The following is a 24,830-nucleotide window of genomic DNA, read 5'->3' on the forward strand; positions in this document are numbered from 1 at the left end:
AGTTCTGGGGTAATTAATTGGGCAGAATGTATTTATCCTGACCTCAAAACGCTGCATTTTTCCAATTAAGCGCAGCACGAAGGTCTCCAGAGCAGCTGTTGCCTTTCCTCAAAGTCAAAGGGAAATACTTGTTAACTGGGGGAGATGTTAAAAATGTAAGATAAGAGAACAGAACATTAAAAAAAACACGAGTTAAACAGATTTTCTGGCCTCACACCATATGTCTTTCTAAAGAAAATAGAGTCCAGCACACAGATTGGTGTCGGGCAGGCAATGCTCTATCAAGAAAAAGGATTGGCCCAGGCAGGCTGCTGAATGTCGACTCTGGCAGACTCGGGGTGGCGCCTGCCATCTGATCAATGAACCAGGGTGGTGGTTTCATCTGAGCTAGCGAGAGGCCAGTCGGGGTCAACTTAAGTATGGCAAGACCCCTGACTCTCTGAAGTAGTGTTTGGGTCCAGAAGCCCATGGGGCACTGCATGCAAATCAAACCCTCTGTCTTGAAGGGGCTTTCCACACGGGATCTGGCCGTTTCCACAAGCCCACTGGAGAGCCGGGGGGGGGGGCGGCTTCGGCTCCTGCAGAACCGCACTCCCCACACAGCGCCTGCCTCTGCCCCGCACCTCTCTCTGGAAGGCCGTGCCAGAAGAGGCTTTGAGATGGAGGCCTCTTGTCACAAACCTGTTATTCATGCCTCGCTGTTGCTCGGGAGGATTACGCTGTGCGACAAAGCTGGTGGGGGAGCCCACAGCACCAGAGCACTCAAGCCTGGGCCATCTGTTCCAAATAAGCCAGGATTTGTGGCCCTGACTGGCGTTTTCCCACAACGCACACGCCTGAGTCAAAGCCACCCGCAGCAGCTGAAGGTGGGGAGGAGACAACCTGAGATCCTGTGGCATCCTTGGAGTCAGGGGCTACCTTGTTCCTAACCACCCCCACCCCCCCAGAGCCGGGCACCCAGTCCCCGTGCCGTCCTAATCTGATGCGCAGAGGAACCACACTGGCCTGCCAGGCCTCCTTTCAGCCCCGGAAACGGTTCCCGGAACATCCCCAGCTCACTTTTCATTAGCAGAGTAAGGCTGCAAGAGGTCTAGACAGACCTGCTCTTGGGATTCGACAGCCAGAAAAATAATTATTTGCAAATGCCGGAATTAATGCCACATAATGCTTTCAGCAACGTGATCATGGCAGCTCAAACACATTTCTTAAAAAATGTAAAGGGATTTGAATGTTTAGCTTGCATTTTTGGAAGACAAGTCCATTTAATTGAGATTCTAAACTTTTGTACGTGGGTATTGCTGAATGGCGGAGCGGGCGAGAGGTGAAGTGGGGGGGATCAGAGGAGGATCCGGGGCCAATCTCTCATCACCCATGGGAAAGAGGGCACTTTGGGGGTGTTGGGCATTAACTCCTTGGGCTGCTCACAACAGCAGATTCCCACAGCAGCCAGAACACGAAGCCTTTCCTGTGCCACCCTCCCCACATGTTCTGCTTGTGGGGATCAGCTGTTTTCTGCCCTCCAAGGTGGCTCTTGGGTGGGAAAAAAGGGCGTCCTGGGTGAATCCGACTCAGCAGGGGCTGGAGGCCAAAACGCTGAAGGAAGGGGGCACTTGTGATCGTGGCGTCCAAGGCCCAATCCATCAGTCACGGAGTAACTGCCTGAATGGCCCAGGGCATCCGCCAATGCCCTCCAATCAAAGCTGTCTGTGCTGGAAAAGGAACCAGCCAAAAGCCCAGCTCTGAGTGACAGCCCACCTTGGCTGCGCTGCCCAAAGCCATGCGTCAGCTTTCCCAGCAGGTTGGGATCCTGACACGGGGGAGAGGTTTCCTGGACCGGCTGGGGGACAACCGGCCCCAGGATGTAGCTGGAGATGAGCAGGGAGGAGCAGCTGGGCTAGTCCGGACCCTGAGCAGCCCCCCCCATCCAAAAAACTAGTCCTTTAAAGACCACTGCCATGTGTCAGAAAGCAGAATAAGGGCCATCAGGAAAGAGTAAAAATAGTGACTGGGGAGTTGAAAGGGGGCAGTAGACCCCCCACCTTCCTTCAGCCATTATTCCCAGGATGCAAAGGTGGCAGGCCAGGCCAGGTGTCTTTAAAATCACTGTCAGTCGGTGGGATCCATCTTAAAGACGGGCCAGATATTTAACAGCTTAGCACGGGCCAAGGGCACTCACTTCCGGCTTTCTGAAGTGGGGGATCCCTTGCGACGCCAATGTTCCTGTCTCCCCACACCCAGCCGAAGCCAGGAAGTGGCCTGGGCAACTGGGCAAGTTCTCGCCTCCAAAAAACGAAGGGAGGCCATCCAGAACCATCCCAATCCTCGGCCCTCCCCCCCCACAGGGCTGGGAGGCCCTGGGGGTGGGGAGGGATGCCTCACTGACCCTCTTCCAAAGTTGCTTCAGCCAAGGGAAGGCTCAGACTCAGCTGAGTTCAGGGGCTGGATTGTCCCACCAAATGCGCCCGGACGGGATCTTCTACCACCAGCGGCGGGCACCTGCGGCATCCACGCAGCTCAGAATCTTCTTTTACATTCCTCCAAACACACACAGTAGCTCTGCTTTGATTTTCTAGAAACAAACCTTTGAGAGCACCAAACTGAAGCACATTCTAATTATAGTCTGAGGTGAGGGGTGGGTGGGTGGGAGGGAGGGGGGAGAGGAGAGCCTGTTTTGCTATCAGCATTGCATGATGCATGCCCCCCCCTTCTTGTGCAAGCAGACAGGTAACGTTCACTCCAAGAAACGAGGACAGCAACAAGCAGGGGTATTTACCAGCCTTAAATGACATTTATTTTCTTATTTAAAGTCGATAGATTTGGGGGGGGGAAATAAAATAAAACGCACAATTGAAGTAGTGCAAAAGAAGTCTAAATCCAACCCAGACACAGGAGAAGCAAGACTGCGCAGGACACCCTCTCCCCAGCCACCCCCTCCCACAGTCTTAAGCAAGTTTTGAGGGGGCGATTGGGGAGGGGGTCCTGGCCACAGAAGGGAGGTGGGAATTTTGGGAAGAGGGACAACGACCAGGAGGGGGCCTGAAGAGGCTCCTTTGGAAATCTGCCAGAGTCAACGGTGGGCTCAAAGGGTGGGAACGGTTCCGGGCAGCCTGTGAGCAGATCTAGCAGGTGTGGCCCTTCCCGACTCTGGACCTCGTGCGTCACGTGCAAGTGTGCGGGGTGGATGTGCTGCCACAGCAGAATGGGGGAGGTGCTGATTTTGCTCCCAGGTTCCACTCAGGTGGCAACCCTGGGAATCAAGTGCCTGGAAATGGGGGAAGAAACCACGACGTGGGGACGTGCGCAAGTGCTGGGAGATTCGGAGGGCCGAGCAGATGACCCTCCAGGAGGGCAGACCGCTTTACCCCCTTAACTTTTTCTCTCCCCATCCCACCGAAGGGAAAAAGAAGGGGAGGAAAAAAGGGGCAAGAGAGACTGGGCATGTGTGTGCAGAAACACCCCCTTCGGGTTTTACTTTAATTAAAATTAAATTCCAGGAGCAGGGAGGTTGGTCTTTCCAGAGACCAGATGAGGATCGGGATGGACTTAAGTTAGGGGCTCGAGGGAGCTGATCGGAAGGACAGGCGAGGCTCCCCCCACCCACGGCACCCACTGACACCACAGGCGAGCAGCAGCAGCTCCCCTCCTTCGCTGGAGCAGCCCTGCAGTCACCAACCAGGCCATCGGAGGTGAACTGGGCGGGAGCACAAAACCCCTCGGGCACAGACAGGTCTGCCTGACGGCAGCAAAGGCGGGCCAGGCCTCCCCCCACCTTCCAGCCAGCCCCCAGGCTCTCCCTGGCCCCAAAGGATGGCAGTCTTCTAGCACCCCAGCAGGGGGCAGAGGGGTCCCCCCTCCAGCAGTGCACTGGCCAAGGGGCCAACCGGGGGGCCTGCCTGGCACATCCAGGAAAGGGCACGTGGCCTGCCAGCCGGCTCCCACCCGGGTCTAGGCCGTGGCGTCGGCTGGCTTGCTCTCTGAGTCGCTGTCGCTGAGGTAACTCCGGCAGAACTGGGACCTGTGGCTGCTGTCAAAGGCGTCTCGCTCCTCCTCATCCGATCGGTCACAGGCAAACAGTTTCCAGTGGCCGGGGGGGCTGAAGAGGAAGACAGAGAGTTACAAATCTGGCAGGGCCGAGCGGCATTTACGTCGGGGGCTTGGAAGTTTCACGCCGGTCATCCATGCCAACCCTGCCTGGGTGCCCATGACGGCTCCCTTCAAAAATGGGTTCTTTCTGCATTCCATCGCCATGACGTTAGTGCAAGGCCACACGTGGATGTGCACACACCACATGCACACACAAGCACAGAGAGATGTTGACAAAAGGATCCGTTAGTGTCCCCCATCTGCACGTTTCCCCTTCCACCCTCCTCCCAGAAAGCCCCTGGTTATCAAGCTGCAGTGGCCCTTTGTGAAGGACCACAACTGACAACTCCGCAGTCTTGGGAAACCTCCAAGGACCAACATTTAAGGGCTCCCCCCTGGTTCTGCAGCCCAACCCATCCTCTTGCCACGATTTCCCTTTGAAAAGTCCACCCCCTCCCCAGTTTTAGCCTGTGGCTGATTTTTGTTGACCGCTGATTCCCGTGATGTTGGGAACTCTCTCCCAACCCGTAGAAGAATTCTGCAACACTCCTCCCCAGCAAAAACTTCAACTTTTAATCTAAGCAGAGGGGAAAAAAAATCCACATCTGCAGGGAAGGTGTGACTACCCCCCACCCGTTCTTCCCTTTTTGTGGGGGAAGGGGCCGGCCAGAGCCCCGTTTCCAGTGCTGTGCGAGTCGCCACCATTGCGGCCTTTGCTCCCATCGCTGGTGCGAGTGCGGGAGCCCACGCGACCCTTCGAACATTTCCTTTTTGCCATCACAAGATCCTTCACTTGACTGAGTTTCAAAGGCAGCAGATTCTGTGCTTTATTGGCTAACAGGGGACAATAATGTTAATGTTAACCATGCTGGGTGGGGAAAGCAAGTACCGACAGGCTGGTGCTTCAGAAAGGACGCCAATTCAAAACGTAGGTGGCCAGGCCTCGGTTGGGCAGCCTTACCTAGCTGGGTGGGCCCAGCTTGGCAAGGTCATGGGGGAGGCGCTGCCACCTTTGCTCTTCTGACTAAGATATGGTGCCTACAAACTTGGTGGGTTAAGAGACTTGGAGATGCAGATTCCTGTGACACCAAAAACTAAATGCTTTTGCACCGCAGTCAGCCATGGTCAGTGAGCAGAAACCTACTCTCTGCAGGACCTTGTGAGCTTTCCCACTCTGCAACCCTTTGGCTCTTCTGCATTACATAAAGGAGTGGCAGAAGGCCCTGAAGCGACCACCTTAATGTGCCCAGGCTGTACCTTGCCCCCGTCTGGGGGACAGATCACCAGGTGCAACAGACTCGCTTGCAGAAGGAACCGGCTGAATCCGAGGCCGGCCCCTCGACGGCCTTGAGGAGCTTGCAGTGGTGGTCAGGGGGGACACATCTCTGGATGTATTCAGGCGGGGGCTGGACTGCCATGTGCCAGGGGCGCACTGATTTGGACTCCAGCCCTGAGTCTCAAGGGCCCTTTTGACTCAAGGTCCAATGACCGAGAGAACGTAAGTGTGCCTGTAAAATGGAGCAACTGTCTCGCGGGGATACGAGAGAGAAAACGAAAGGTCTGAGTGTGGCAAACATGGCAGCCGAATCTTCCGCCCGCTCTCCGGCAGCCCCACCTGCGCCGTCGATCTTGGCTCGCTTGGGGAGATGGCCGAGCTAGTCGCTTGCTTTCACAAGACCTCGTTATTCATTTCTTCCTACCTCCCAAAGATACTTCCAGGGCATTCAGTGGTGATTTGCTCCCCCTCACAGTTATCAGAGCTAAGCAAATAATCTGTAGCAAATCAGGCATTTGTTGAAAATTTCACCCTTATCTGTTGCGAGCCACGTTCCGAGAAAAAGAAAAGAAGAAACAACCTCACAAACTTGCTCATTACATGAAGCTATTTGCAAAATTCCCTCCCGGCATGCAGGATTTGCTGGTGGGAAGATTTGCTACTGGAACCTTACAATTGATCCCTCCCGTCACCCCAAATGTGTTAAGCTGCTTCCACCGCAGCCTTGCCGGCTGCAATTAGGAGAGCCATAATGCACACACAGCGCAAATTCGAATCTGTATCAACCCAAACGAGTAAGCGGGAATCAACTCCTGATTCTTGCGGAAGCTGAATGGGAGACTCATGCCGCGCGTCCTGGCACGGCTTGGGGGCCTGGCCCGCCAGCTCCCAATTCCTGCCAGATTTAAGGACCGTCCCAGCCTCACCTCTGCAACCCACAAGGGGACCCACAAGAGGGAGAGCCCCCTAGGCCTCCGGACTCATCGCCTGACGCTTCTCCAACAGGCTTTGGTAGCCCTATCTATTAGAGAACTTATGAGTCACCCTTCAGCGTGAGCAGCTAATAACGAAACAAATACGGTCACGTTTGACAATAAAAGAACACCAAACCACAGAAAAAATAAGAGTGTCCTCATTCAGCAAGCCAAGCCAAGCCAAGCCATGGAAAGCAATTAAAACCTGTTACTCCACTCATTCAAAGTGGTTGCAGAATGTGCCAATGAAGCAAGTAAAAGGGGCCCCTCCTGGTGCCAGAGACACGTCAGGCAAGCGCAGGAGGCGACGGAGACACTTCCTGCCAAAATCCGTCTGAGCAGGGAACAGGCCCACAGAAGATCCCTCACTCGCAGCCAGCCGAAGAACTGGCCGCTGCAAGCGACGGGCACCATGGAATCCCCAGCTCAGCCTGGGATAAATACCTGCCCCCGTTGGCAGCAGGTGGGGTTTGCCCACAGTGCCTAAGCTTTTCAGCTCCAGCAAACACCCCAGGAGCGTTGTGAGAATCGGCTTCCGACGCCTCGTTCCCTAGAACGGCCCCCCGGATTAAAAGCAGCCTGCTCCCACGATGCACGCTCTTTGAGGGGCATCCGTGAGACCTCTGTACACAAAGACGTGCAGCGCGAAGAAAGGAGGTGGGTGCACAACGGCCACTCGCACGTTTGTTCTTGCACCCAGGAGAAACGGCATCCAGAGAAGCTGAACGCGGAGACGCTTAGGACGGAAGGAGGGAGCGCAGAACCGATCTGCGGAATGGCGACGCAAGATGTTGTGGGGGTGGCCAACTTGGCAGGGGATGAGCTGTTGCGGGACACGCAGGATCTCTGACAGCAGGGGCAATCTGGAGTGAATCTAGTTGCCAGGGAACACCCGTGTCCCACTTGCGGCTTCCCACAGAGGGTGTCCAGTCGGCTACTCCAGGAATGGAATGCCGGACTGAGCGGGGCCAGTGGGCTGACCCAACACGCTTCTCCTGATGTTCTTCGACACTTAACAGGCAGGACCACGGGCAACCTGCTGTGAAGGGCCATAGCGGAGGGGGACTTGCCCAGGAGAGAGGTGGACAGAGTGGGGCAGGCACACACTCCCTAACCTTTCCCTCTCCCTTTCCTTCCAGCCACGTATTGCTACAGCCCAGCATGCCCAAGCTTCGAGAAGACCCCCCTTCCTCCTTCCTCCCCCTCTCCACTTGTCCAAACCCAATTCCACCCCTCCCGGCTCCATTTCTGTTATGTCAGCTGGAGCGTTAAGTGCATTAAGAAATCTAAAGCACAACATTCTCCCAGCTGCAGGAGGCTGCACCGGCAATTGAACATTTTAAAAAGAAATTGCTTTCAAAGGGGGTGGGGGGAACCCACACAAAAACACACGCACGCACGCGTTCTTGCCTTTCCAGATAGTTCTTCCATTCAAAGCTGTCGGAAACAATTTAGTACACAAATAATTCTGGTGGGGCATGCGGATGGGGGAATCGCACCAACACACGCGTGCACGCGCACACACACACTTGCCTTTGCTGCTGCAGCTTCCCGGCTTCTAACACTTGCTGCAGAGCTCCCTCCTCCCCCCTCTCCCTTGTCACATCTCCGAGGTGGGCAAACAAAGGCTCCCACTGCAGGAGGGAACAGCTGCCAAGCATGGGGGGCCTGGCTCTGGCAAGGCTTTGGGGGTGGCGTGGAGGGCTCTCTTGCCTCCTGGCTCACTGGGGTCTGCATGGTGCAGGAAAAAACGGGGGGGGGGGTGTGGATGGAGAAGTAGGAGTGGGCACAAAGAGGAGAGTCCGGGCTCCGGAGAAGAACAGCAGTTCCTGCCCTGGCGGGGGTCTCAAGGCCAGCTCTTCTTTATGCCAGCAAGGAGCCCCCTGACCCCGGGCAGCTCATGGTGCGGAGAGCATCTGGTTTGGCAGGTCACAGAGAGCCTGACCTTCTTTATCAAGAGCCTTCTCCCTGCTCGGACAAGACTGGGAGACTCCCCTCCGGAACAGCCTCCCCGGCTGCATTTCAACCTAGATACGGGAAGGCGCTGCAAGAATCGGCTGAGCAGTCCTGACCGCCCAGTCAACGGACTGCTTTCTTCCTGGGCCACAGAGGGCTTTCCAGAAGCCAAGAGCAGGATGTTGAAATGAAGCACCTCCCCGCCCCTTTCCTAAAAAAACTGAACATTTTTAAGACTCAAAGCCCCTCATCTCTCAGATACAAGTGGGAGTGCGTGTGTGGGGAGAGGAGTGGTGCGGACCCATTAAGTGTCTAAGGCAGTGTTCCTCAACCTTGGCCACTTTAAGATGGGCGGACTTCAACTCCCAGAATGGCTGGCTGGGGAATTCTGGGAGTTGAAGTCCACCCACCTTAAAGTGGCCAAGGTTGAGGAACACTGGTCTAAGGAGCAAATGCAGCCAATTCTTGAAGGCTTTCAAGAAGACAGCAGCTCCCTGGGATCCTGTTTTCTTCTGGATCCAATCCTGATGGGAAAAGGAAGTGCGTGCCAGGGCCTCTTCACTACCACCCCCCGAAGAGTTTCAGAAGCTGCCGCACTTCCTTGCGGGCTGCAAGGGGACCACCGTCACAAGCCGCGCAAGACGGTTCTGGAGTGTCAGCAGCTCACCTCCACCCCAGAAAAAGAGGACAACCTTGGTCAACAGGGACCCTCGGTGCTGCACGCAGCGGTGGCAGCCATCCCAGCTCAAATGGCGCAGGCGCTGGCACAGAAGGGCTGTCAACTACCCACAAGGACCAGGTTAGTTCCTGGAGACACGCATCCGTGCTTGAGGTCAGTCCACCAAACGCAAGACTCCGAGCTTCCATTTTCGGCCACCATGCAGAAGACCGCTTGGGCATCCTCGTGGTCGGTCCGGTTCCTGGAAGACCTGCCGACCCAGCCCGAAGCCCACCGCCCACCCTTCCCCGCCTCCTCTGCCCGGGTTAGAGGTTAGTCAGGCACACCGTGCTCGCACTCGGCACCCGCCATGCCGCCACCTGCCTTAGTCGCTCTCCGGCCGATACAAGTACTTCATCATCAGGCTGTCCACTCGCTTCTTGTGCCGCTTCTCCTCCTTCTTCAGCTGCTTGCTGGACGTCCCGGCCTCGTGGCCCCCCTCCCCAGGGATGCTGCCGCTCTCCCCGTCTGACCGCTTCGGGCCCTTCTTGATGCTGGAGTTGCTCCGGTAAGAGACGGTGGAGCTGGAAGACGACTCCGAAGAAGAGCCCGGCCGGGACCGCTGCTGACGCTTCTTCTTGGACCTCTTCTTGGACTTCTTGGCGTGCTTTCTGGAGCTCTTCCTCTGCCGCTCGGAAGAGGAGGAGGACGAAGACGAGGAGGAGGAGGAGTCACTGGAGGAACTGCTGCTCCTCTTCCGGCTGCTCCTGCCCTTCGTCTTCCGATGAGGCCGGTAGAAATCCAAGGCCGAGGCGGACCGGCGTAGGCTGCTGGCCGGGTGCTCGGCGGCCTCCAGCAGAGTGGTGCTCCGGGCGCTCTGGACACTCCTGCGGTCCTCTTCCTCCGAGTCAAGGTCCCGGCTGGAGCGCCTGAATTTGACGGGCTTGTAGTTCAACACCTCGTTGATCGCCGCCTCCAGATCCGGGTCCAGGTAACTCCGGTGGCTGACGGGCCGGACGTCGGGTTCGGCCACCCGCCGCTCCTCCAAGGCGGATGTCCGGGGCCGAGGGGGCACCGAGAGGCTGCGGGGGAGGGAGTGTTGGCTGCAGAGGGAGCGGGAGTCGCTGGGGGCCACGCTGGCCGCGTCGTCCAGCTGGGAGCGGCTCAAGGAGAGGCGGGAGCCCGGGCGGCCGTAGGACGGGCTGAGGTCGTCCAAGCGGGAAGTGCTCCGCCGCAAGCTTCCGGGGCTCGAGAGCGCGAAACTGAGAGACGACCGTGTGTCGTCTTCCTGGGCCTCCAGGCCGCCCCAGGAGGCCCCGCTCTGGCTGATCGGGGCAGAGAGAACCGACGCCCGATCAAATTCGGCGGCCGAGGTGGACCAGCGCTTCTCCAGCCCCTTGGGGAGGCGGCTGCTGGCCTCGGAGAGGGCCTGGGAGAGGACCAAGCCCCTCTCGCCGAGCTCCTCCACACCTCCTCCGGGGGGCTTCTTCCAGGAGGCCAGGGAGCCACCCTCGTCCAGGCCACCGGCCACCGAGCTCCGCGTGGCCTTGCGGAAGGAGCGGTCCGGAGAGGCTGGGCGCTCGCTCAAAGCAGAGAACAGGCTCTCCTCATCCCCTTTCCCTCCAATGGAGTCCTTGAGGTTGGCGCGCTTCCGGTAGCTGAGGGAGCTCATGACGGAGGCCGGCCTCTCCTCGCCTTCCTTAACCTCCTTGCCAGCTGGGTCCAGGCTGGGCCTGACAGAGGCAGGAGGGAGGAGGCGGTGACCACGGCGGGGAAGAGAGCAGGAGAGAGAGAGAAACCGTTAACTGGAGGGTGGGCAGGCGCACCCATGGCAGGTAGGTGCCCAAGAAGGCTCCAAGAAATGCTGGGGAGCAGGGAGCCCTCTCAGGAAGGCGCCTTCCCCAGGAGCATCATGCAAATTAAGGCATTATTCTACCCGCCACTACTAGTTTTTTTAAAAATTTTTGTTCTGTTTTGTTTTATTTAAAAAAAACAACAGCCCTCTGCCATCGATTTCAATTTATTTTGTTGTCAGCTACCTGGGAAACGTTGGCAGCATGTCGCAATTGATTCCCCCAGCGGTGGCCAAAAATAAAAGCGGACTGTTATCTTCTGTAGCAAAATGTTTTACATGCGTGTGGAGGAATAAATTAAACCAATTAAGAGGGTGCCTCCGATTTTCCCCCAGAGGGGGTATCTGGGAAGAAGGAGAAAGAAGATGGGGACGGGGGGGGCAGCGCCTGGACCCCCAAAGGGGGCTCAGAGGGAAAGCCAAATCTGTTCCAATGGTGCAGACGCCAGACTGGCACCAGTCCTAGCCACTTCCCCCCAACTCAGCCCGTGGCAGTCCACGGGGCATGTCTTGGCACAGCCCGAGAGGGGGAGGCCCCGTCTCCTGCCCCTTCCCGAAATACCCGGCACTTGTGAGTCGGAGCAGGCAGGCAGCTCAACTCTGCCCGACTCTGCCCGTGCCAACCGCATCAGGCTGCCACGCTCCTCCATGCTGCAGGTTGCCATGGCAACGCAGGTCCTATAAATAGCCTGTCTGGTTGCTGGTCACTCCCAAAGCCGGGGAGGGGGGCGTGGGGGGAGGCAGCGGTGAGAGGCCAACGTCTGGGGGCCCTGGCAGGGACACCTCCTTGGAGGCTCAGCCGGACCCCACGATCAGACCGGGCTGGGGGCCCGAAGGGGGATGAGACGGGCAGGTGGGTGGAGGAGCACGAAACGTGGTGTGCAGGTATTTAAAATAAACAGATCCTTTTCTTTATTTGATTCATCTACACCCTGAACCCAGAAAGATTCCTAAGGACAGGTAAACAGGGTGCAAGTGACCAAAATGTCACCAGATGGTGTTGCCTGATGCTTTTTTTTTAAAAAAAATTATCCCGCCTTTGTAATTTTTATAAATAACTCAAGGTGGGGAACATCCCTCGTACGCCTTCCTCCTCCTCTTTTCCCCACAACAACTGCCCTGCGAGGTGGGCTGGGCTGAGAGGGAGGGGCTGGCCCACGGTCGCCCGGCCGGCTTTCACGCCCAAGGCGGGACTAGAACTCACCGCTGCCCGGTTTCCAGCCTTCACCGCAACAGCCACCTGGCTCTTTTCGGGTTACCAGGGAATGACTGGGCAACCCAGGGTGGGGGCTGCCCAGGGACAGGGAGGGGGTGGCCCTCCTGGGCACCTGGCGCCCTTTCTCAAGGAAGCGGCCTTTTCGGACAACGTGCCCCCAAAGGAAGAGGGAATCGTGGTGGCACGGAGCAGGGCCCAGGGACATCGCGGGGTCGCTGCGGGGGCCCTCCAGCTGCTGCCCCCCCATGCTCCAGGAGGGAGGCTCCCACAGGGGCAGGGCCCAAACCGGGTGGTATGCCCAGAGGGAGCCAGGGAGGAACATCCGCAGCCCTTGCAAACTGACGCGGTGGGGGCTGAGGAGCCTGACAGGTTTAGAACGCGGGTTTGCACGCACGCATGCACGCATGCACGCTCATGGACACACACACACGCACGCACACAGCCGCGCCCTTCTGTGCCTTCCCCCAGCCCCGCAACAATCCAGGACGAAGAACGATCGATCGCTCGGGAGCAGACCCCGCTGTGCCGCAGGGCCAAGGAAGAAGCGCTGTGTCTTCCTGGAAGCCCAGGGGAGCAAGCCTTGCAACGGGATGCAGCAGGAATGTCCAAACAGGGGACGCTGGGCACAGCCACAGCCCATCCAGCAAGCTCTCTGCCATCGATTTCCGGCCAGGGTCTGACCCCGTGACCTTTGGTGGCAAACGCAGCCCGGCTCCCACGGCCACGCCGGATCGGGAGCTGCGTGCCGTCTTCGTACACGGCCCAACAGGACAGAAGCTTCTGCTGTGTGTGAGCAACACGTGCGGCTGGCCCCCTCCCCAACCCACCGGCACCACCAAGTCAGGAGTCCTCCCCCACCCCCCACGCCAGGCCAACCTGCTGCTCTTCAAACTGCCGTCCTCGGAGACCGACTTGGAAGAGCCTTTGTTCTTGGACAGCCACGACTTCACTCCATCCACGCGGTCCTCGAGCTCCGAATCGGCGTCCGAGTCTCCCTCACTGGCGAGAAAAGAGCAGGAGGAGATTCAGGGCCGGGCTCCAGAGGCAGGGGTCTTTGGAAAGCCCGGGTGAGAGAAGGGTTAGTCAGCGTTCGGGAATTCAGCATTCGGAAGCGTCACCCAGTCCCCACCGGTGGAAACAGCCTCCTGAGCTTTGCCCGGCTACTCTCAGACCAAGGAAAAGGCGACAGAGGGACAGACGGATGATGTGGACCTCACAAGCCTTTGGTGTCGCTCTAGGCCAGTGTTTCTCAACCTCAGTCGCTTTAAGATGGGCTGGCTGGGGAATTCTGGGAGTTGAAGTCCACCCATCTTAAAGCGGCTGAGGTTGAGAAACACTGCTCTAGGCTGCTGCTAATCTCCAGCCTTCCTTCCCCAATGGTGGCCATCTTTCAAGAGCGGCTCAAGAGAAGAGGCTCCCGCCTTCCACGTGGGTCAGGGAGAGTCCGAGGCCAGGCAGGAATGACTGCTGCCCCTTCCTGCCACGTCCTGTCTCCCCCACCCAGCCTCTCTGTTGCTGGAGGAGGCGGCTGCTGCTCCTCAAATCTCAACGCTCAGCGAGAAGACCCCTCCAGACCTTCCGGTTAGGCACCCCTGCGGTTGGTTTCCACCCATGGACACCTCACCCTTCTCCTGATTCTCCTACCCTTGAGAAAATGCACACAGCAGAGCGTCTGAAGCTGGCTTCTCAGCCTGGGCTTTGACAGAACAGGAGACCACGAAGTTAGGAAAAGCTGCTCTAGAGACCATTTACCCTCCCTGAGATTGATTGATTGGTTTGGTTTAGCACTGCCTGACTCCAGACAGCTCACGAGTGATATAAAAATACTAGTAACAGTCAACGGATGGCGAATCTGGTTAACACATAAACCATACACCCAACAGGGGCTGCAGCCACCCTACCCTAAAGCCTGGGAGAACAGCCAGGTCGAGGCCTTACAGAACACCCTCAGGGTGGGAACCACATGGATCTCAGGGGGAACCTCATTCCAGGGGGCAGATGAGAGAAAGCCCACTTCCTGGGCCCCAAGAGATGACACGGTTTAAATGAAGGGGCCCAGGGCATGCCAACCTTGGCAGATGCCACAGGAGATAGGAGGTCCCTAAATAACCAGGCCCGATGTCATGTAGGGCTTTATAGGTCAAAACCAGCACCTTGAATCACACCCAGACGCCTACTGGGAGCCAGTACAGCTTGCAGAGTGGGGTGTCATATGGGCATACTGAAGCATGCCCATCACTGTCCACGCCACCAGATTCTTGACCAGCTGAAACTTCAGGGTGGCCTCATAGAGCGTGTTGCAGTAATCAAGCCTTTCTTTCCTTCTTTCCTCCCTTCCTTCCCTCCCTCCCCTTCCCTATCCCTTACTTCATCCATCCATCCATCCATCCATCCATCTTAAACTGCCTTCCTGCCTTCCTTCCTTCCTTCCCCAAATCTCTCTGTCCTGCTCCGCTTCCCCTCCCTTTGGCCTTTAATCACAATCATGCTGCTCTCCCCCCCCCCCCCACATCCTTCTCCTCTCTCAGCTAGGAAGAAAGCCTCTCCCCAGAAGCCGGCCCTGCATAACTCATAAACTGTGGACGGGGATACAGCCCAGCTGCTGCGCGCAGGCAGGAGTGGTGCGGAGAGGGAGGCGAGCTTTGCTTTATGGCCCTCCGCTGCCGCGTGTCAAATTAAGGCAATGGCAAGAAAGAGCTATGCGGCTGTCCCCTGGTAAACTGGAGTTTAGCAGCCACATGGCAGCGCCAGGATTTACGGCCCCGTGCAAGCCAACCTCTGCACTGGGAAGCACGGCCTGATTTATATGCACGCGTAAACGCGGCCCCATCCGGCTTAAAGCCTCTAAATTTACAAGTGGCAGTGTTCATAGCCGTATTGATTGCCCTGAGCGTGGAAGTACCGTTGTGCGCAGGGTGGGGTGGGGGGGAGAGGGAATGTATTCCTCCATGTTGAAAGCCATGTCTGTATAAATCTCTCCTCTAATACCGAGCTGTTTATCGCTTTCATTAGGATTATAGCAATAACAACTGTATCTATAAGTAAATCAGAGTGTTATTTCTTCTCCTACCTCCCCACTGGGGTCTATAACTCTCCTTCCGGCTTCCCGGGACGCTAAGTGGGAAAACTGTGGTGTGCCCCGGGAAACTTGGCTCATTCGCTCCTTGCCTGGCATCATCTAGGAACAGCCAGCCCTTCACTCCAGACTGACGCTTTGTCGGGAGGAACGCGGGACGGACGAGCAGCACCTCCGTCTCCGAGCCTCCCCGTTAAATCCAAAGCCAAAATCCAAAGCCATAAACTCGGCCCGATGCCCGCCTCTTTCTCTCTCCCTGGGATGAGGCAAATGTTGGGAGGCAGCTTGTTATTTTTTGCTGCAAAAAAGCCAAAGAGCCCTATAAACAAACTCCGGGGTCTGCTGTGATTTCAAATTGTTGGAATTAAACCTCACGTCAAAGGCAATTTATGTCCAGGGTTGCATGCCATTAGTTAACCGGGATCCAAATCACTGGGGAATGAACAAATGCAGACTGAACGGTGGGGGACATTAATTGTGTGTGACAACAAGGCTCCAGTTGCCCTATATCACTGCTACAGACGATTACATTTATCATTAGCTGGTAGAGATCCTGCCAGGGTCCGGCCAGCCCCATCTTTGGCTCAGGAAAAGAAAAGAGACTTTGCCATCCAAAGGACTGCAGAATGGAATGTGGGCCTTGAGCACAGCAGCAGGAAAGGCCAGCGGAACAGAGAGGTGGCATCTTGACACGATGGTTAGATTCTGCAAAGCTCCTCAGCCAGTCAGCCAGCCGTGATCCCAGGCTTTCCCCACAGCACCACGCTCCTCAGCTATCCCGGCGATAAGCCCAGGTCACAGTCCCCAGATCCGCTTCACGTACTACACCACAACAAACATGCTGGAAGAGTTGAGCCACAGCTGCGAAGGCTGATGGCCACCCGTGCGACCGGTGTGTCTGCGAACCCTTGGATGCATTCGTGCACCACATTTCAGGAGCAGCCACCAACTTCTGGGAAGGGTTCTCTTCCTGCATGTGCATTCCAAGGAATGCCCATTCTGTTTAGACCAGTGTTTTTCAAACTTGGCCACTTTAAGATGGGTGGACCTCAACTCCCAGAATTCCCCAGCCAGCCTGGCTGAGGAATTCTGGGAGTTGAGGTCCACCCATCTTAAAGTGGCCAAGTTTGAAAAACACTGGTTTAGACCCTTGCTGTGAAGATTACTGCCAAGGCGTTGCGCACCTCAGTTCTAAAAGCAAGATGGCAAATTGCCCTCCAGCTGTCAAAACGATTCATTCTTCTAAGCTATAAACAGATGCACAACCAGAATGGAGGCTAACCAACAGGGGTGTATACAAGGTACGGTCAAAACAGTCAAGATGGCAGCCACAAGGGTGCGATCAAAGCTCTGCCAGGTTTTTTTTACGTTGCACGCATATCCTGAGGACCCCGCTGCCAACCTGTGTAACCCAGAGGACAGGCTGCAAAGCATCCCCTGGCTGGTATCCTGAGCCGGGAATTAACAAGATTCCTCGTTTCATCCCATCCCCAAATGAAACCCCTTATCCTTCCCAAGCAGACACCAAGCCAGGCTCAGAGGGGCTTTCTCACACACGCACGCACACACCCCCTTCCTCCGATCCCACGGTTAGTTCCATATGCAGGGTTATGTTGGGAGAAACTGAGAAAGAGCTAAACACGGGTTAGAGCTTGAACGGCAAGATCCATGCACGTTGAGGCATGCGGCTGCGCAGGGGGGGGGGACCGGCCCCCGTTCCGCCTGTGGCATGCTCAGGGTTAGGCGTAATGCGGTATTACTGGGAGCCCGGGGAAAACAACGCCTGCTCACAGCTTATTCTTGCGCTTCTGGTACTTTGACACCACGTCCTGCAAACTGAGAAATCGGGTCAAGGGAGAGGGGATGGGGCGGGGAGGGAAAAAATGCAAAATAAAATACACGGCAAAGAAACATTTTTCTAAAAAAAAATCCACATAGGAGGAGGAGGAAGGATGGATGTGATGGAGCAAGAGGAGAAGTGGAGAGCGAAGAAGTAGCAGGGTGAGAAATGCCAGGGTCATTTCGGATGGAAAGGAAGTGGACGATGGGGACTAGGTTTTCCAGCTCCTGTGTGTGGCAGAGAGGGACAAATGAGGGGGGCTAGGAGCGCAGAAGGCATCAAATGGGAAAGGGGTTGGCCAAGGGACCCTCGATTTTCAGAGGCAGTTTCTGCCACCTAACTGCACATCCACCATCTTTACAACACCTGTGGCACATCTGGCCAGCCACTGTCCACACAGGATGTTCACCAAGAGAGACCCTGACCCCAGCCTGTGAAGGATTACTTGGCGTGTTTCAAGAACTTAAGGAAAGTGGAGAAGTCTTATCAGTCGGGCCACGGAGGATCCTCTTACTCTCCTGGCCCCAAGTAGCCCCAGCCTTTTTATCTCACTAACGCTTTTTTAACGTGCCACATCGGTGAGATGGGTGGCCCCCTTAATAAATCACAAACCAACCAACCTGTTGATGAGGTCCTCGTTGTCGTCACTGTCCATCTCGTCTTCAATGGCAGCCTGCAGGTCCCCGATCCGCTTGAAGGCCAGCTTCAGATCTGACTGCAAGCTCTGGTTAGCAGCTTCTAAACTCTCCAGGTCCATCTCCTAGAAGGAAGAGCCATATCCAGGGTGACAAAGGGCACCGATACCCTGCAGCACTGCCCTCAGGAACACAGCTGGTCTGCCATGTTCCAGATCACCCAACTGGTCCGCCATGTTCTAGGGCACCCAGGTGTCCATTTTTACCCATGCCTTTCAAGCAAATCTTGTTTGCACTGCACTCTGGAAGGTCCTGCAAAGGAGAGGCAAAGTGGGACAACTGGAAACTTTGCAAGGCTTCTGTGTTGGAAAAGAGAAAGTAGCAAGAAAGCTCCTTGGAATGCACCTCTGACAGGGGTTGCCTTGCAGATACTCCAGTAAAAAATCTCTAGGCCTGCCCCAAACTGAACTTTCTTTCATACATCATTGCATTGCCATTTTGCCTCATTTGCAGAATCCGTTAGGTCCACCCACTTTGTTTTGGTTAAAGATTGTACTGCCAAGAAATCCATCATACCATGGATGATTTATGGTAGAAAGTACAAATTCTGGATGGGGTGGCACTGCCCCAGACAGACCCAGTGTGGAATCTGGGGTCCTCCTGGACTCACGGCTCCTGCTCGAAGAGCAGGTGGCAGTCGTGGCCAGGAGGGCCTTTGCGCAACTTTGTGTTGTGCGCCAGTTACACCCTTTCCTGAATCGAGATGCTCTCTGAACAGTCACTCATGCCCTGGTCATCTCCCACACAGACTACTGCAATGCGCTCTACATCGGGCTGCCCTTGAAGAGGCACATGTGACACCGCTGCTCCACCCGCTGCACTGGGTGCCAGTTTGCTTCCGGGTCCAATTCGAGGTGTTGGTCATCACCTCCAAAGCCCTGCAGGGCATGGGACCAGGCTACCTGAGGGACCATCTCGTCCCCATAACATCGACCCGTCCCACCTGGTCAGGCAGAGAGGGCCTGTTGCGGACCCTGTAGGTAAGGGAATCCCACCTGGCAGGATCCAGGAGGCGGGCCTTCTCTGCAGCGGCCCCCGCCCTCTGGAATATCCTGCCCCCAGAGGTGAGGCAGGCCCCTTCGCTCCCGGCCTTCCGGAAGGATTTGAAGACCTGGTTCTGCCGCCTCGCCTGGGATGGGAAGGGCAACAGCTCTTCCTGGGGGTGGCTGGTGTCATAGGGTCCTCCCTACCGAATGTAATCTTTGCCGCTTGGATTTTATATTTATTTATTTTTATTATGTTGGTTGTTTGCTTTATAATTTATGCGTTGATGGTTTTAAATGGTCAATTTTATTGTAAACCGCCCAGAGTCCCCCTTTTTGGCAGGGAGATGGGCAGTGATAGAAATTTGAATAGTAAATAAATAAGTACATAAATATTTATCTCACTCATTCCTGCCTTTCTGCCTTTCCATCACTTCCCCCCAAATCCACAGTGTGTCAGCACCCCTTTTTCCCCCCTCAGAAATCCGTTCCAGATTTGGCTTGGCCTGTTAGACATTTCCAGGATGCCAGGGAGCCAAAGGCAAAAGATGCTGCTTCTCTGTAGCCCTGGCAATTCTACGGAAGGGGCGCCCCACTGGAATCAGATTGCCCTCCCTCCTGGTTGCTTTGAGGAAGTTATTAAAAACGGAGCTTTTTCAAAGAGGCTTTCTGTAACCTCACCTGCGCCTCCCGTTGTTCTTTTTCTCTCCGACTTTGCTTCTGTTTTTTTTTTACAGTTTGGATTGCATGTTGTTTTAATTGTTGTTTTTATGTGACAGTGTAACCAGCAAGAGTGGCAAGATTGTGGTGGGGCAAAACTCAGATGGATCCATCCATCCATCCATCCCAGATTTTGAAAAGATCCTGATTGCTGAATTCTCTTACCACAGGGTAACAATGGAAAAAGCCACTATTTACAGTAAATTGTTTAATAATAAGATAACAAGAGAGCAACACTTTGGGCATCATCTGCAGAAAGTTCATTGCCTCATGCCCTCGTGTCCCCTTTCAGAATCAGTGTTTTCTTAGAGAAGTTTATTTACTGTATATCTGTGTGCAATTTATCTAGGAAATCCTCACAGACTCCAGCTGGTTTTATATTATTTTATCTTGACAAAAGGAACCGTTTATGTGCAAACTTTGTAGAAACAGAGCTTTCCACGAACGCAGGACATTTTTCCTTCCACTGATGACAGGCGGGAGACACCCCCCCCTTTGGGTGCTCTGCGAAATGACCATGGAGAACACCCGCCTGTGAGGCATTAAAGGGTCCATCTGGAAGCACTCTCTTGCCTTGCACGGCCAACGTCCCACCCTAAAGTTCTGCACAAGCCACTTGTGCGCTTGAGGACGACAGAGAGGGAAGCAGGGGGTTGGCAGACGGGCCTCTGGAGAGCACACCGTGTGTCTGCCAACTGCTTAAGCCAGCGTTCCTCAGCCAGGGCTCCGTGGCAGCCTCAGGTTCCGCGAGAGGTCACGATTTGTTTAAAAAATGATTTCACATTCGGGCCACTTCACATTAAAGAGGTAAGTTTCATTCTTTATTTTCAGTTTAAGAACACTGTTTGTGCATATCCACAGGCCTACCCATGAAACGAACATAATAATTTTGCAACTCTGGACTCTGTTTGAGCCTGAATGTGCAGGGGTTCCCCAAGGCCTGAAAAAATATTTCAAGGGTTCCTCCAGGGTCAAAAGGCTGAGAAAGGCTGGCTTCAACAACCCGTTGGGGTGTATTTATTCCTCTGTCTCAGGTGAAGCTGTTAAAATGAGAAAAGTTTGGGCAGGGGACCAAGAGGGGGTTTTCATACGGCCAAGGTGGAAGTGCTTGGGTACCTGGGGCAGCTGTTTGGCTCTGATCCTTACCCATCATCCTGCCCTTAATCCTGGCTGAACTATTTTGCGCTGGGCTTCACTGGAGGGACTTGGGAGTCCTGCTTTGAAACCAGCGCAGAGGTGGACCTCTGGGAGGGGAAGTTGGGCCTAGAAGGCCAGCATGGCGGGCCTAGAGAAGAAACGCGGCCTCAGAGATGGCACCGGGCCTGGCCGCGTCCCACGAGGGCTGCCCCTTACCAGTTCGTGCTTTTTCCGGCTTGCTTCAGCCTCCTTTTTGGCCAGCTCAGCCATCTCCTCTTTGCCGTCCCGGAGCTGGCGCTGAAGACGCTTGTTCTGCTCCTTCTCCCGGTTCTCGGCGGCTGCGCGCTGGTCGCGCTCCTCCGCCAGCTTCTCCATGTTCTCCTTCAACCGAGTCGCCAAGCTCTGCGGAGGGGTGGGGGGAGGATGAGGGTCAGGGAGGAAGAGACCGGTGCCCAGGAAGATGCCAAACCCACCTCTGGCCAAGCTGTCTGCCTCAGTGCAGCCCGCGTGGCAGTGTTGGGCCTCGAGGGTCCCCGTGGCCTTTCCCCTCACCTGCTCCCTCGCCTTTCTAAGGGCTGATGCCAGTCCCCCAAGCAGGGACCTTGTGGAGAGAAGGCCCAGCGTGCCTGTTGGCTCTCATCCTGCACACAGACCCCGAGGTTCAATCTCCAGATAGGGCCGGGAAAGACCCTGGGGAGCCAGTTGCAGAGGAGCAAAGGGGCAGTGGAAATGGGGGGTGGGGGGAGGCTTCCCTGGTTGATTCCACATTCCTTGGTCTGGCAGCAGCTCATGTTCTTCCCTTTCCGGGTAGCAGCAAGGATGGTTAAATGCACATGCCCCAGAGTGCTTGAACGCCCCTAGCAAGAGCCTGACGCCCCCTCCCCTCCCCTCCCCTCCCTCCCCCACCCAACCTCAGAGCTGGAGAGGATCTCCAGAGCCAATCGGACAGGGGCCGAACCCAGAGCCCCCAAGCAACCTTGGGCATTGACTCGGCCAGCACCCCAACCCCTCCTCACTGCGGAGAGAGGTGATCCCTCTCCATCCCCTGCAAGCCGCGGCAGGTGAAAAAGAGACGGCAGGAAGACGCAGGGCCAGCGCATCCATATTCATCTGCTGTGCATAATGGCAGAAGACAGCAGCAATTACTGAGGCCGGCGCTCTGGAATGAGCGGTGCCCAGTCGTTCTCCGCCAAGAGCTAATGGAACAAACGAACCCAGCCCTATGAATTTACATGAGGGGGGAGGCCTGGCTGGAGGGGAAGGAAGGAAAGAGCAGGGAGGGCAGCTGCTGAGCCGGGCCTGGGAGAGAGGAACTTTCTTCCCCAGGCGTGGGCAGAATAATCAGGGGGGCCTTGGTGAATTGGAAAAATAGATTTAACTTTGTGTGAAGTAATTACAGCATGTAATGTAGGGAGAAAAATAGATTCCATCCTTTCACGGCAGCCGAGAGCTGTTCCCTGCATATTTATCACACTGCCGGTGGGGCGGAAGGGAGGGGAAGGGGAAGCGAGGAATGGCAAGGAAATATTAAGAAGGAGCTCAGAAGCTTCTCCGCTTCCCCAAAGGAAGGACCCGTGGGGACAGCACGGAAAGCCGGGATGCCGTCTGCACCAGGCGGTAGCCGTTCCAGGGCCAGAAAGGAAGGAGTGGGGCTGGGCCGGGGGTTTGGTGGTGGGGAGGGGGGGCCAGAGCTAGAGGGAAACGGAGATGGGGAGGTGGAATATTTTAAAGGCTCCCCTGCTTTGCTTGTCAGGAGCCGAAAAGGGGCCAAACGTTCCTTGCCCTCCCGTCCTTTGGCCCAGAATGGGGTTTTCTTTCGCCCAGGGGCAGCCAACGTTTTTCTGCCAAGGCTGGCATTCCCAGCAGGGCCCAGATGTTGGGGGGCCTCCCTCCCTCCCCCTTTCCCTGCACCAAAAGCCCCCAAAAGCCCTTACCTCGAGGCGCTTCGCTTGGGTCCTCTCAAACTCCAGCCTCGTCTCCAGCTCACGTATCTTGGCCTCCTGTCTGCTCACCAAGGATTTGTCCACCATGGATTGCTCGAGGAATTCCAGCTGGCTCTGGAGGCCTTGCAGCTGGGAAGGGAGAGAACTCACTCAAAGGGCTGCGGGGGGTGCACAAGAAGGCCAACGAAAGAGCAAGAGGGCCTGTACCCCCAGCCCCCAGGTCCCAAGGCATACCTTCTCCTGCAGCTCCTGTTTCTCCTTGTTGGTGTCCTCCAGCTGCGACTGGAGGTCGTTGATCTGACCCAGGTCCCGCGAGGCCTAACGAAGGTGAGGGATGCAAGGTTGACGGGAACCGATCCAACGGGTCAAGGTCCCAAAGCAAAGGGAAGCCCCCACCCCATCTGCCACTGTCCCAACCTCCTTGCCGTTCCTGCCAGGGAACTGGCCAAGGTCCTGCCTGGCAGGCAGTGGTTCTAAAGGGGCAGCAAGGGGGAGGTCGGGCGCTGCCCCAGATATTCCTCTTGGCTGCAAAGTGGGGACAGTAATGTTAGGGGATGCTTTGGCCCCCATTAACTGCTTTGCTTGAGAGCCAGTTTGGTGCAGTGCTGAAGGCCGGAAACCAGGAGGCCACGAGTTCTAGTCCCGCCTTGGGCACAAAGCCAGCTGGGTGACCCTGGGCCAGTCACTCCCTCTCAGCCCTGGGAAGGAGGCAATGGCAAACCACTTCTGAAAAACCTTGCCAAGAAAACTGCAGGGACTTGTCCAGGCGGTCTCTGAGAATCAGACACGACTGAACGGATTAAAAAAAACGCTTTGCTATAAGATGGAGGGAATGTCTTCAAATGAGGTGGGATTCTTTGCCCCTAGCCTCGTTCTTTCGTCCAAGGAGTTGCTACTGACTTGTATCAGATGCAGAGATCTCCCCCTCGTCCCTCCCCACCTCCTGCTCCTCCTCCGGTTCCAGCCAGGAGCTGACGTGGGCTGTTCCCCTCCAGTCTGCAGACAGGGACCCCACTACGCTTGGCTGGAGATGGGGGGCAGGAAATCATGCTCAAGGCAGTTGAAAGGGAGGCAGGCAGGCAGGCCCAGGGCAGGGAAACTTCTACAAACGCAAAGCTCCGAGAAGCACAACGCAGGGACAGAGATGCTACAAGACCACGGTTGCTTTGCGTGGGAACAAAGGCGGAATCAGTGACTAACTAACGAAGGGCGCCTTCAAGCAAGCAGTCACAATTCCCATCCCCCAACCGCCCCCCTCCAGGCAAAAAAAGCGAAAGAGGCAATAAAGGAGCAGGGCCCACCTGAGCAACTGCTGCCTTGTGCTTCTTCATGAGCTCGTTCATGTCCTCCTGATCCTCCTCCAGGCGGCTCTGCACCTCGTTCTTCTCCCTCTGCAAGCGGCTCAGCTGTTCTTCCAGCTGGGAGGGGAGAGTGGAGATTTCAGCCCCCCGGAAGGGCCAAGGCCTCGAACGGGGGCTGACCTCTGGGAACCCTGGATCCCAGCCTGGCTCAGCCTGGAGCAGCCGCCTGGGCGTGCTACGGATGGGAGCCTTCCCAAGAGGCAGAGCCCTTGGACGGAGGAGCCAGGAGCCGAGGGAGGCGAGCGTTCCTCTCCCCTGCAGGGGCTCGAGCAGAGGCAGACAGCCGTCTCTCAGGGCTACTTTAATCTGGACCCCGCTCCCTGGCCCAAAGGACCCCTCCCAACCCCAGGATTCTGGGCAGCTCTCCTCAACCTCCAGATGCTTCTCCAGACGGCAGCAGCCACTTTTCTAAGCCCACCAAGCAAGACAGCTGGCAAGCTGAGGGTGCCCAGTTGGGGAGAGCTAACTCAGAACAGCCTCTGCCAAGCCCGAGGGCAGCAGAGGAGAAAAACGAGGCCTGGTACTGTGCTCCTGAGTTTTGGTTCAATTCTCAAGAACAGAAATTTGGCCCAGGGCCTTGCACTCTAGGGGTGTCTGGGAGGAGGGCAGGTGTCAAAAAAGTCAAGATGGCAGCCACAGCCATTTTACATGCATTGTAAAAAAAAGGACAAGGCTTTGATTACAGGTAGTCCTCGACTTATGACTGTCCCTTTAATGACGGTCCAAAGTTACGACGGCCTGTAAAGCACTTCTGAGCATCGCAAAACGTCACACTCTCCCCCACGGTCACATGGCTGCATTTCGGGCTCTTGGCAAGCAGCTCATATTTACGACTGGTTGCAGCATCCCACGGTCATGTGATCGCATTTTGCAATGTTTTTTGCCACTTTCCAGCAAGAAATGCCCTTTGGACTTAATGGACTGCCATAAAAATGGTCATCACATCGGGTCTGGTCACGCGGTGACTTGACTTATGACTGCAACGACTTACAACGGAAATTCCAGTCCCAATTGTCATCGTAAGTCGAGGACTACCGGTACATGCTTATAATCGCCATCT

At 56.0% G+C, this 24,830-nt stretch overlaps 1 protein-coding gene across 8 annotated transcripts in view; it reads right to left on the bottom strand.

The window, feature by feature from the left end:
• Positions 1–2,761: 2,761 nt before the first annotated feature.
• MYO18A (myosin XVIIIA) overlaps positions 2,762–24,830 on the bottom strand; it is a 120,524-nt gene continuing 98,455 nt past the window's right edge. For 5 of the 8 annotated variants that reach the window (XM_063295021.1, XM_063295013.1, XM_063294989.1 and 2 more), the window contains 9 exons: positions 23,711–23,827; positions 22,644–22,727; positions 22,401–22,538; positions 20,683–20,868; positions 17,552–17,691; positions 16,883–16,927; positions 12,892–13,014; positions 9,332–10,680; positions 3,977–4,093 (listed from right to left, as the gene is read on the bottom strand). In XM_063295021.1, coding sequence (XP_063151091.1) covers positions 9,333–10,680; positions 12,892–13,014; positions 16,883–16,927; positions 17,552–17,691; positions 20,683–20,868; positions 22,401–22,538; positions 22,644–22,727; positions 23,711–23,827 — 2,181 coding nt within the window. In that variant the 3' untranslated portion in view covers positions 3,977–4,093; position 9,332. Of the gene's footprint in view, positions 4,094–9,331; positions 10,681–12,891; positions 13,015–16,882; positions 16,928–17,551; positions 17,692–20,682; positions 20,869–22,400; positions 22,539–22,643; positions 22,728–23,710; positions 23,828–24,830 lie in introns of all 8 variants that reach the window. The other 3 variants (XM_063295038.1, XM_063294996.1, XM_063295047.1) reach the window with 3 other exon arrangements.

This window comes from Candoia aspera, chromosome 1 (genome assembly GCF_035149785.1).
Source record: "Candoia aspera isolate rCanAsp1 chromosome 1, rCanAsp1.hap2, whole genome shotgun sequence".
Taxonomy (NCBI): domain Eukaryota; kingdom Metazoa; phylum Chordata; class Lepidosauria; order Squamata; family Boidae; genus Candoia; species Candoia aspera.